This window comes from Oryctolagus cuniculus, chromosome 7 (assembly GCF_051225735.1).
Source record: "Oryctolagus cuniculus isolate XC-2025 breed Fujian yellow rabbit chromosome 7, ASM5122573v1, whole genome shotgun sequence".
In the NCBI taxonomy this organism is placed as follows: Eukaryota; Metazoa; Chordata; class Mammalia; order Lagomorpha; family Leporidae; genus Oryctolagus; species Oryctolagus cuniculus.
The window spans coordinates 165,114,910-165,127,133 of NC_142873.1; the positions used below are offsets into that span (position 1 = coordinate 165,114,910).

General features: G+C 68.1%; 1 protein-coding gene across 1 annotated transcript; it reads right to left on the bottom strand.

The window, feature by feature from the left end:
- Window positions 1-1,356: 1,356 nt before the first annotated feature.
- Window positions 1,357-10,274, bottom strand: TTLL10 (tubulin tyrosine ligase like 10). Its single transcript, XM_089299409.1, has 11 exons — window positions 10,258-10,274; window positions 9,908-10,189; window positions 9,545-9,660; window positions 8,518-8,647; window positions 7,895-7,980; window positions 7,651-7,822; window positions 6,884-7,055; window positions 6,478-6,618; window positions 2,243-2,359; window positions 2,058-2,151; window positions 1,357-1,772 (listed from the first exon to the last, which is right to left on the bottom strand). The coding sequence occupies exons 1-11, from the start codon at window positions 10,272-10,274 to the stop codon at window positions 1,489-1,491; spliced, it is 1,611 nt and encodes a 536-aa protein (XP_089155535.1). The 3' UTR covers window positions 1,357-1,488.
- Between the last annotated feature and the right edge of the window lie 1,950 nt (window positions 10,275-12,224).

A 12,224-nucleotide genomic window follows, 5' to 3' on the forward strand; every position in this document is an offset into this window, starting at 1 on the left:
TCACATGGGATGCCGGCACTGCGGGCAGTGGCTTTACGGCTGCACCACAGCGCCGGCCCCCTCTGGGTCTCCTCCATGGGGCAGTCGGACACAGGAAGTGGGCTGAACCCTCCGCGCCTCGGGCCGTTTTCTTCTGTGACTTACCTTTGCGTTTTTAAGCAGTAGTTATTCTTCACTTATTTGGCAGAGTGACAGGACAGTGAGTGACACAGACAGTGCTGGCTCACTCCCCAGTGCCCCCAACAGCCAGGGCTGGGCCACAATAAAGCCAGGAGCTTGGAACTCAGTCCGGGGTGTCCCACACCAAGCGCTGGGCCCATGGCCGGCCGCCTCCAGGGCGCGCATGCGCAGCACTCCAGCATGGGATGTGGCTGGGGGGGGTCTCAGTGACTCTGCCAAACACCCACGCCTGCCGAGAAGCTGAGGGAGGGCCGGCCCGCACGTGCTGCCGCCTGCAGCCGCCACCTCACTGAAATGTTGGGAGCGCCCCGTACCTGCCAGATACCCAGCTGCGGCTCTGGTGGCCAAGCCCTTAGCGGCCACCTGGCTGAGTGGGGCTGGGGGAGGGCCCCAGGGCAGAAGGCTGAACAGCAGCAGGGGGGCCTGGCCTTGGCAGGGGCCCCAGGCTGAGGGCAGCTCCTCCAGGGCACGCCCGCCGCGGGTCCTTGCACCTGCTCAGGGCCAGTGAGGACAGTGGCCGTCCCACCTGCTGGAGGGCCAGGGTCTCCAGCCCCCGAGGCTGGCACAGGAGGAGCAGGGGGGTAGAGGGTGAAGGGGTCATCAACACAGCCCGACCGGGGGTGCGGGAGGGAGGGGGAGGCAGTGGAGCCGGGCAGGGGATGACCCCTGCCACACCCTGAGCCTGGTCTTCACCCTCCCTGAGCCCCTCCCAGAGGGACCTCCAGGCCTTGGGGCAGGGGGCGCCCAGACCCTGCGCGGAGGAGCTGCAGGTGTCCCGGCTGTCACCTGGCGTGGGGGACAGGCCTCCTCTCCCTCCTGGGTCCCGCCCCGGTGCGCTCTGCGGGAAGCTGGGACAGGTTCCTGGGCCCCCTCGGGTGCGGGGACCTGAGGTGGGGCCGGCGCTGCCGTCTGGTCACTGGGGGGTCGTTGGAGAGCTGAGGTGGAGGACATGGGGGGAGGGGTGGGCTGGGCCTTGGCTTGCTGTCAGCCGGCGAGGAGGGCAGAGGCCACTGGTGTTGCGTGGAGACCCCGACCCCAAGGCCCTGCAGCTCCCATCTCAGCGCTGCCCTGGGCAGGGAGTCTGGGGGGTGCGGAAGCGCTTGGGCCCCGCAGGCCCAGGGGGACCAGTCCCGGGCCAGGCCGTGGGAACCCGCGGGACTGTGGGGACCCCCGAGGGTAAGGCCGCCGACCGCGAGACGGGCCCTCGGCGCGGGGTGCGCGTCCTCGGGCCGAGCTGAGACCCGCCCGACGTCCGGGACAGAGCCGCGACCGTAACAAAGTAGCCTTTATGGTCCCCGGGCGCCCGCCCTAGGAGCCCCGTGGGCTCGCGCGCTTGCGCCCCTCGCGCTCCGCCTCGGCCGCCCCGCGCGCTGGATCCCCGGAGTCTCCGCGCGGCCGCTCCGCGCCCGGGGTCCCGGACTCCCCGCCTGGGGCGCCGTCGAGACCCCGAGGGGGCGCGCGGGGCAGGGGGCGCGAGCCCCGCGGGCGCGGGTCGGCCTCGCCGCTGTGCAGGAGCACGAAGCGGCGCTGGGAGCGCAGAGGCAGCATCTTGTGGCCCAGCAAGCTCTTCTGGAAGGTCTCGAGCGCCAGGTCTGGGGGCGGGGCGGGGCGGGGCGGGGCGGGGCGGGGCCGCTTTAGCAGGGCGCACAGGCGGGCCGCGGGGCGGGGCGGGGCGGGGCGGCTGCGGGGGCGGGCGGCGGGGAGAGGAGGGGCGGGGTGCGGGCCGCGGGGGCTGGGGGCTGGGGGCGGGCAGCGGGGCCGGGGGCGGGGAGAGGAGGGGCGGGGGGCGGACCGCGGGGCCGGGGGCGGGGGGGGGCGGGGGGCTGCGGGGGGGGGCATCTGCGGGGGCCGGGGGGGGGTGGCTGCTGGCCGCTCACCCAAGGTCTCGGCCACCACCTCCGGAATGACTTCCTTCAGCACTTGGCAGTTGGTGTGCAGGGCGGGGTTGGAGTTCATTTCCAGCAGCCACACCTACGCAGGCCACAGCATCGTCCCCACCCGTCCCTGGCCCTGCCCGCCGTGGACGGAGGGTCTGGCCAGAGGCCCGCCCAGCCCCAGGCACCTTGAAGTTCTCATCCACCAGGAAGTCGCAGCCGATGAGGTCGAAGTAGCCGAGCTTGCACTCCAGCTTGGACTTGACGGCCAGGAAGCAGTGGGCCATGATCTGCTGCATGCGCTTCTGGGGGGGCAGCGAGCGGGTGCCCAGCCGTCAGCCACCTGTCAGTCACCTGTCAGCCACCTGTCAGTCACCCAGCCGTCACCTGGCTGTCAGTCACACTGGCTGTCAGTCACACTGGCTGTCACCCCGGTTGCCCCGGCTGTCACCCTGGCCCCAGCACACGTGCACTCCCCCAGGGTTAGCCCATGCACACAGAGTGCGCCTGCCAGGGAGCAGGCGCTGGGGACGGCAGCAGGGACCGCCCGCAGCCAGAGACACCCGGGGGTGCCCGGCGCTGACGGCCAGGACACGGAGCTGGCCCTGGTTCCTCGCACTCCCCGCTTCCAGGAAAAGGGACAGTGAGCGGGCCCAGGAAGGGCCTCCTGGGGGAGAGGTCTCGAGGAAGGGCGGAGCAGGACGATGCCCGCCCGTGGGTGGCAGTGGAGAGAAGGCAGCGAGGCCCTGGGGGCGCGGCTGCCAGCTGAGGTGCAGGATCGCAGGCCAGAGAGGAGGAAGGACGCCCAGGGACCCGCGGGCGGGCACCGCCCGGCCGACACACGCAGAGCGCCAAGGAGGGGAGGGGAGGCAGGCAAGGCCCCAGTTCCCACCGTGACCCTGAGCAGGACACGCTCAGGTCGACCTCATCCAAGCTTCAGAGTTTGAGCCCAGGAGAGCGGCTCACCCTGCTCAGGAGGAGCCCAGCCCCCTGCTTCTGAAGACACATTTGCCTGGCACAGCGGGTAAAGCCGCCACCTGCAGCGCCAGCATCCCATATGGGCACCAGTTCTAGTCCCGGCTGCTCCACTTCTGATCCAGCTCTCTGCTGTGGCCTGGGAAAGCAGTGGAAGATGGCCCAAGTCCTTGGGCCTCTGCACCCACGTGGGAGACCAGGAAGAAGCTCCTGGCTCCCGGCTTTGGATCAGTGCAGCTCTGGCCGTTGCGGCCAACTGGGGAGTGAACCAGTGGATAGAAGACCTCTCTCTCTCACTCTCTCTCTCTGTCTCTCGTTCTGCCTCTCCTCTCTGTGTAACTCTTTAAAATAAAAAATCTTAAAAAAAAAAAGAGGTGGAGGAAGAGGGGGAGAGAGAGATGGGGGGAGAGGGGGAAAGAGACATCTCCCACCTGCTGGGTCACTCCCCAGATGGCCACAATGGCCAGGGCTGGGACAGCCAGGAGCTTCTTCAGGTCTCCCACATGGGTGCAGGGGCCCAAGCACTTGGGCCATCTTCCACTGCTTTCCCAGGCCACAGCAGGGACTCGAACCTGCACCCATGTGGGATGCCAGCTTCACAGGCAGCGGCTCTGCCCACTGCGCCATAGCACTGGCCCCCACAACAGTCTTCAGCAACCACCAGGTCAAAGAACACACAGAACTACTCGGGACAAATGAAAACAGAAACAGGACCCAGCAAAGCCCATGGGCGCAGCGGGAGCAGTGCTGAGGCGGCCACAGCCACGGTCAGGGCAACAGTCACCTTTGACCCCAGGGGACTACAGAGAGCAGGTGGGAGGGAGCAGCCGGAACCCCAGAGGAAAACAAACGAAACTAAGATCACAGATCAAGGGCGCCAGATGGGTCAGGCCCTGCGGAGGTGAGTGGACCGCAGGAGGACGCTGTGACCCCACAAGGACCCCCGCGAGGACGCTATGAGACTGGAGCAACGGGAGTAGCCCCCGGGAGACGCCCAGAGTTAGCACCAGCCCGGCGCAGACCCCTCCCACCCAACACCAACAAGATGAAGCCAGAAAGACCCAGAACAGGGGTGTGGCCTGACTCACAGTGGGGTCAGCAGCACCCTGACAGCAGACCCAGAGGACACACAAGGAAAGGGGCCAAACACACACCCACACCCACACGCACACGAAGCACGCCTACCACACATGCCATAGAACACGCCCGCACAAACACCCATCCCCACCACCCCCACACAGAACATGCACCCCCACACACGCACACACACAGAACATGCACCCCCCCACATATGGAACACACCCACCACCCACAAGGACTACACCTACCCCACAGGCGCACATAGGACATCCCACAAGGACTACACCTACCCCACACACGCACACAGAACATCCCACAAGGACTACACCTACCCCACACACGCGCACAGGACATCCCACAAGGACTACACCTACCCCACACACGCACACAGGACATCCCACAAGGACTACACCTACCCCACACACGCGCACAGGACACGCCCACCCCCACCCGCACACGGAACACGCGCCGCTGTGCCAGTTCACTGTTGTGCCTGCAGCACCCACGGACACCAGGCAAACGCACTGGAGTTTGAAAGGAGAAGTAACCATCACCATTGTCAGATGACAGGACCTGAGGAACCTGATCCTAGACCATCCACACACACACACACATGAATGAACACCCAGGCACACATGTGCGCACACACATGGACACGATGACACGCACACACGCACATGCTATTAGAGCTGACAAATCAGCAACAACATGAGAGCAACATGCGGGGCTGTGGCGCACAGGTAAAGCCGCCGCCTGCAGTGTGGCTCTGGAGAGGCGCCGGTTTGAGTCCCGGCTGCTCCACTTCCAATCCAGCTCTCTGCCGTGGCCTGGGAAAGCAGTATAAGGTGGCCCAAGTGCTTGGGCCCCTGCACCTGCGTGGGAGACCCGGAAGAAGCTCCTGGCTCCTGGCTCCTGGCTCCTGGCTTTGGATCAGTGCAGCTCCGGCCATTGCAGCCATCTGGGAAGTGAACCAGCAGATGGAAGACCTCTCTCTCTCTGTTGCTCTGCCTTTCAAATAATAAAATAATAACTTCCTTAAGAATAACTTTTGTGATCAAAGCACATGATCAAGAAAGTGAAAGGCCGGCGCCGCGGCTCACTAGGCTAATCCTCCGCCTGCGGCGCTGGCACACCGGGTTCTAGTCCTGGTCGGGGCACCGGATTCTGTCCTGGTTGCCCCTCTTCCAGGCCAGCTCTCTGCTGTGGCCCGGGAGTGCAATGGAGGATGGCCCAAGTGCTCGGGCCCTGCACCCCATGGGAGACCAGGAGAAGCACCTGGCTCCTGATCAGTGCGGTGTGCCAGCCGCAGCGGCCATTGGGGGGTGAACCAACGGAAGGAAGACCTTTCTGTCTCTCTCACTATCCACTCTGCCTGTCAAAAAAAAAAAAAAAAAAAAAAAGAGGAAAGACAAACACAGAATGGGGGAGAACATCGGCAAAATGCGGGTGCTCCGGGTCGTGTCCAGAACGAAGACCTTTTACTACCGAGTGCAGACAACGGCACTGCACACTGCGGGCTCCGGAGAAGGCACAGACGGCCAGAAAGATGGCTCGGTGCTGCTGCCATCAGGGAAACACGACCCAAGCCACACTGCACTCCCGTGCCGCGGGGGAAACAGCCGGTGTGGATGAGGCCGCGGAGCGGTCAGGGAGTGGGGCTGTGGTGATGGGGAGAGACCCAGACTGGCAGCTCTGCCTGCCCCTTGCCTCTCATACATTCACCACTATTTTCTAAGTGAGATGTAAGTGTTGCCACACGGCCCCGCGGTCCAGCCCCAGCTGTGCTCCCAAGAGAACCGAATTAATCCCATCCACACCCTAGCTTGTCCTCCAGCGGGCACAGGCCTCGGGCTCTGCAGCAGACACCGGGTGGGGGGGGGCATGGCCAGCCTGCACGCTGACCGAGCAGGCGGGGAGGGACACGGGCAGCCCGCACAGGACTCATTCTTGGGGCAACAGAAGTTCAGTGGTGATGGCTGCACAGTTCTGTGAACGCAGGAGAGACCACTGACCCGGTGCATCTCCTGGGAACTGCCATCAGGGAGAGACACGGGACAAGCACAGGGGCCAGTGACCGCACACACTGCTGTGCCCAGGGAGCCCGTTTCAGCGCCAGCTTCATGCCCAGCTGCTCAGCCGCCCTGGCCACCTTGGCTGGGCCTCGGAGCACCCGCCAGGAGGCGGAGACTCAGAACGAGACACCTGGGCGTTGAGCTGCCCAGCTCCCGGGTCCACAAGGGCACCCCTGCTGGGCCCCTCTGCCCCCTGCTGGGACGGCAGGATCCCCACAGAGCCCATGTCGCATTCCCACATCTGTACACATGCACACGCACACACATGCGTGTGCACATGGCCGCCGCAGACGCACTGTGAAGGTGGTGAGCACCCAGTCTCGGGGCAGGCCGGGGGTCTTGCTGAACTTGCTGTTGATGTAGTGGTTGAGGTGGTCCATGCTCCACACCGTGTCTTCCTTGAGCAGCAGGTACAGGGGGCTCTTCTTCTGCATGAACTGGAGGGGTGGGTGCAGGAGCTGGAGGCCAGCACCCAGACACCCAGGGCTCCTGACCCAGCACCCCGGGGACCCTGCCCAGGAGCCCTGCCACTGCCAGAGACCCCTGTCCACAGGCCCCCTTCTCCACCGAGGTCCTCTCACAGCCCCTGGCCAGGTCAGAGGCTACCAGCCAGGACCCCTTCTCTCAGTTCCCAGGCAGGAAGCCCCTCTTCTGAGCTTACCCCGAGGCTGGGGGCCCTCACCTGGAAGGGGGGTCCCTCACCTGGTTGGTCAAGTGGCCACTGAGGTCACTGGAGTCGGGGTCATAGAGGCTTAGGGTGAGGCGGGCGTAGCCGTGGCCGAAAAACACCATGTGGGGCACGGCGCAGGCGATGAGCAGGTAGGCACGCACGTCAAACTTCTTCCCGTCCAGGAGCAGTGGGTTCTGGATGTACCTGGGGGCACCACGGGGCTGCAGGGGTCAGGCCGCTACCTGGCCCGGGAGGTTTCTTTGGGGCCTCTGCCCCTGTCCCAGGTGTGCCCGACTGAGCTGCAGCCGTGGGAGGGTCGGGGTCCCAGGTGTGCCCGACTGAGCTGCAGCCGTGGGAGGGTCGGGGTGGGGAAGAGGAAGAGGAAGAGGAAGGCTCTGGGTTCTTCACATGTCTGGGGCACCACAGGCCACGGCGCCCACAGCAGGGAGGGAGGGAGGACCCCTGTGGGGCAGGTGGGAGGGGAGGTCGGCCGCAGCCAGAGCCAGGCCCACGCTGGCCAGGGCTGAGGGCCGGTGGACTTTTCTGAAGCCGGCCCTGAACCCCCGGCCCCCGTGGGCAGCTCAGGGTCTGAGCTCAGCCCAAAGATAAGAGCCATGGGGTACTCTTGGGAAGGAAAGGGGCTGGGCAGGGGCTGGGAAGGCTGGCATGGGGGACCTGGGCAGCTCAGGCCACCTGCGGGACAGAGGAGCAAACTCACCAAGCCCTCCTTGGTCCTGAGCCCGTGTCTGTGGCCCTGGGCAGATGGGACCCCACCCCTGCAGCAGGTCCAGGCCCTCACCTCTGCACCACCCGTGCCTGGGGCACCCGGAAGGGCATCTTGCGGGAGCTGGCGTCCTCCTCCCCACTCTGGGCCTTGGCCTGCAGGGTGGCGACATCGTCCTGGCTCCTGAGCAGGAAGATGCCTCGGCCCTGGTTGGAAGCCGTGGGCTTGCAGATCCACACCTGGGTCTCTGCGGAGAGTGGCCCTCAGCCCTGGCCCTGACTGCCCGGGCTGCGTCCTGCCCCCGCCGGCCTGACCTCACCATCGAACAGCGAGAAGAAGGCCTGGCGCTCCTCCCTGACGTCCAGGCGGTAGGTCTCCGGAAAAAAGTCCTCCATCTTCAGGGCCCTGGACAGCAGGGTCGTGGGCAGGGCAGCCCTCAGGGGCGGGAGGGGTGGCCAGGCGGGGTGCAGGGGAGCAGTGTCCCTGCCTCTCGGGGCCCCTTCCTCAGTGCTGGGACAGTGCTGCCTGCCCTGGGTGGCCAGTGGACCTGTGTGAACTGGGCCAGGCCTCTCCCTGCCCGCCCTGCCCTCCCCAGCTAACACCAGGCCCCCTCTGGCCAGCCCCCCCCTGCGCTGGGCTGGAAGCATCTACCTCGGGGGCTCGTGGTGTCCAGGGCTGCCCCGCGCAAGCTCCACCAGAGAGGCGTGCCCCGAACTCCAGATGTGCACCGAGTGCACAGGGGACCCTGGCTGGCGTTGGGAGGAGGGTCTGAAGAGGGGGAGGGGTGGGGAAGAGCCTTTGGATGGAAGCAGACGGACAGAGGCTTCGTGGTGGACACCTGAGGGCGATCAGTCCAGCTGCAGGGCGGGGGGCGGGCTCTCGGGCGGGGGCTGTGGGAAGGTGGGGGCGGGGCAGCGCACTCCAGAGCAGGCCCCGGCTCACCTGGCCTGCGACCCGGGGCCCGGCTGGTGGACCTTGCTGGAGACGCGGGCGCACTCCCGCAGGGCGCTGAGCAGCCCGATCTTAGTGGTCAGCAGCTTGTTGTTGGGCAGCTGGAACAGCAGCTGCTCGCCTGTGGCGCAGAGGAAGGGTGGGGCTGCACGGGCGCCGGCCTCGAACCGCGTCCCACAGGTGCACCACCCCCCCCCCCCGCCTCCTGCAGGTCCACCGCCCAGGCCCCACCTCCCGCAGGTGAGCCCCCCGGCCCTCCTCCCACAGGTGCTGCCCCCCACCTCCCGCAGGTGAGCCTCCCGGCCCCCCTCCTGCAGGTGCACCCCCCCGGCCCCCCTCCTGCAGGTGCGCCTCCCGGCCCCCCTCCTGCAGGTGCGCCCCCTCCATCCTCCCTCCCGCAGGTGCGCCCCCTCCATCCTCCCTCCCGCAGGTGCGCCCCTGGCCCCCCTCCCGCAGGTCCACCGCCCAGGCCCCCCTCCCGCAGGTGCGCCCCCCACCTCCCCTCCCACAGGTGCGCCCCCCATCCTCCCTCCCGCAGGTCCACCGCCCAGGCCCCCCTCCCGCAGGTGAGCCCCCCGGCCCTCCTCCCACAGGTGCTGCCCCCCACCTCCCGCAGGTGAGCCCCCCGGCCCTCCTCCCAGAGGTGCTGCCCCCCACCTCCCGCAGGTGCGCCCCCCGGCCCTCCTCCCACAGGTGCTGCCCCCCACCTCCCGCAGGTGAGCCTCCCGGCCCCCCTCCTGCAGGTGCACCCCCCGGCCCCCCTCCTGCAGGTGCGCCTCCCGGCCCCCCTCCTGCAGGTGCGCCCCCTGGCCCCCCATCCCGCAGGTGCGCCCCCTCCATCCTCCGTCCCGCAGGTGCGCCCCGGCCCCCCTCCCGCAGGTCCACCGCCCAGGCCCCCCTCCCGCAGGTGCGCCCCCCACCTCCCCTCCCACAGGTGCGCCCCCATCCTCCCTCCCGCAGGTCCACCGCCCAGGCCCCCCTCCCGCAGGTGCGCCCCCGGCCCCCCTCCCGCAGGCACCTTCCCGGAAGCTGCAGTAGCTGTCTCTGTGCTTCACCTCGCACCACTTGAGCTTGTAGTCGGCGCAGCGGTCCTGCGTGCGCCGCCAGCCCTTGCCCGTGCAGTAGGCGCTGATTCTGCGGGACGGGCGCGGGGACGGGCGTAGGGGGCGGGGCCGCGCGGGAGGAGGGCCTCGGGGGAGGGGCCTGTGGGAGGCGGGGTCGCGGGGGCGGGGTCGCGTAGGATGAGGGGTCCAGGGGCGGGGCGCGGTGACTGACATGGCCCCGGGGGCGGGGCCTGGGGAGGAGGGTTCCCCCGGGGGGCGGGGCGGGGCGCGGTGACTGACATGGGAGGAGGGTCCCACGGTGGGGCTCCCCCACTCACATTGCGGCCCCGTTGGTGCCTCCGATGTAGAAGAAGGGCCCCTGTCCCACGCTGGGCGGCTGCCCGCCCTGGGGAGCGGCCGCGGGCGGGGCGGCGCCAGCGTGGTCCGGGTGGTCTGAGGGCAGGTGAAGGTCAGACGCGCAGGCCGCTATGCGGCCAGGACCCCTGGACCTCCCAGCCCTGGCAGCCCCCACCTGCGTCTTGGCCCTGCGTGGGCAGGAGCCCCTTGTCTCGGCCGCTGCCCATCCGTCTCCCAGGGGCCCAGCCTGTGCAGGGGCGGATCTGGTGGGTGGGGGGCACCCGTCTGTCGGGCCAAGCCCAGCCCACGACCAGCTGCACCGGGCTCTCACCCCAGCCCCTGCCTCATTGCGGCTTGCAACTGACCAGAGCCTGAGGGTGATAGTGACAGGAGCAGGCAGGGCTGGGGAGTGAGGCGGAGTGGGGGCACACACAGCGCCGGGGCCTGCCTGGAGGGCCGGGGTCACAATGTCCATGATGATGTCATGAGTGACCCAAAGGCCGCTGTCAGGCTGGGGCTGTGGGGTGGCATGGGGTGGGGTGGGGGCCCTCCCGGGACTGACTGGGAGGCCCTTGGCCATGAGGCTGCCTAGCGGTCACCTGGTGCCCTGGCCCGGCACCGGCACAGCCTGGACCGCCTCTTCCTCTTGGCGCTGAGCTGGGCCCGCGTGGACGGTCTCCGGCAGTGGATGAACCGGGTGTGGCTGCGGCCGGCTGGCTTGGGGGCACCGGGCCGAGAGCCCCGCTGGGAAGACGGGACCCCCACTCTCCTGCGGGATCTCTGGGCAGCCCGCGGGACCAGCCTCTGGACAGGGCGCAACGTGGGGCCCCCCCTGCCAGGGGAAAGGCGTCTCCCAGGGGGCTGGGTGGGGGCCTCCCCCCGGGGCCGGCTCCCAACCCCACGGTGGCTGTGGGGCCGGGCGGCCCGTGCTGCCGCGGTGCCCTCCGAGTCGGATCTCTGCGGGGCGAGCCCTGCCTTGCCCGGCCCGTCCATCTGGCCTTGAGGAGCGCGGTCTGGCTGTCGGCTGCAAGGAGGCCGTGGTCAGGGGTTGGAGGACCGGGGCATCCTGAGCGGCACCCCGCCTGCTACTGCCGTCCCTGTGGCTGCCTGGCCCCACGGCCCGACCCCTGGATCTGGTCCCCAGGTGCCACCTTTGCAGCATGTCAGGGAACCTGTGGCCACTTCCTGGCCTGCGAGTCCATGGGTGGCCTGCTGGGGGAGAGGACTTTCTGCAGGTCTGAAAGAAAGCAAGCAGTGGGGATGCTGGGGCGGCTGGGAGGGGCCTGGGTGCTGCTCCCGAGTGAATCCCTGGGCAGCCAGCGGATGCCTGCCCAATGGCGGTGATGCAGGTGCCCGTGGCCTCTGCCCCAGAGTGGCAGCGAAGGAGCTGCCCGGCTCCAGGCACTGGGAGGATGGGGCCAGGCCTGGAGCAGCCAGAACCGAGGCTGGCAGGCACCCAGGGCAGGGTGGGGGCGCGGGCAGAAGCTAGGAGCTCCCCACACAGGAGGGCCGGGTGTGGACGCTGGACCTGGCCTGCAGGGCCTGACGATGGGGCAGCAGATCAGTTAGACCCCCCCAGCACCCTGCTCCGAAGAGTCCTTCTGGGGCGCTGGGACCCCCAAGACGCCGCTGAGCAGTGCCCAGAGCCCAGGCTTCTTAGGGAGGAGTTCCAAGTGGGAGCCGCAGAATGACACGGACACAGCTGGACACATGCGGGGGCACACAGGGACACAGGCACATGTGGACACACGGGCACTCACAGACGTGTACAGACACGTATGCGTAGACACGCTTGGACAGACACTCAGACACAAGCACACAGAGACACAGGCACGGACACAAGTGGACCTGCCCTGATATGCAGGGACACACACAGAGAGGTGTGGAGGAAGATGGGCGGAGGTGGGCGTCATGGATGCTGATGGAGGGGTGAGCTGGGAGGGTGCGGGCAGGGCTGCTCCCCCAGGCTCCAGCTGGGCACTGTGAACACGGGAACAGTGAGGAGTAACCAGCAGGGTCCTGTCCAGGAGGTTGTGCAAAGGGGCCCCCCGGGACAGGAAGGGCCCAGTTCCAGCCCCGCCCAGGGGCCTGCGAGCACTGTGGGGGTGTCGCGAGGTGTGGCCGGAGGGAGGCCGCAGGAGGGTCCTGGTCAGAACCCTGGAATTGTGCACCTGGTGGGGGCAGCCGAGGTGGGGGGAGGCCGCGGGAGGGGTGGGCGGGGCTTCGAGAGGCGACGTCGCGGGAGGGGCGGAGCGGGAGCGGGGCCTCGGGAGGGCCTCCGTGCTGGGGCTGAGCCCC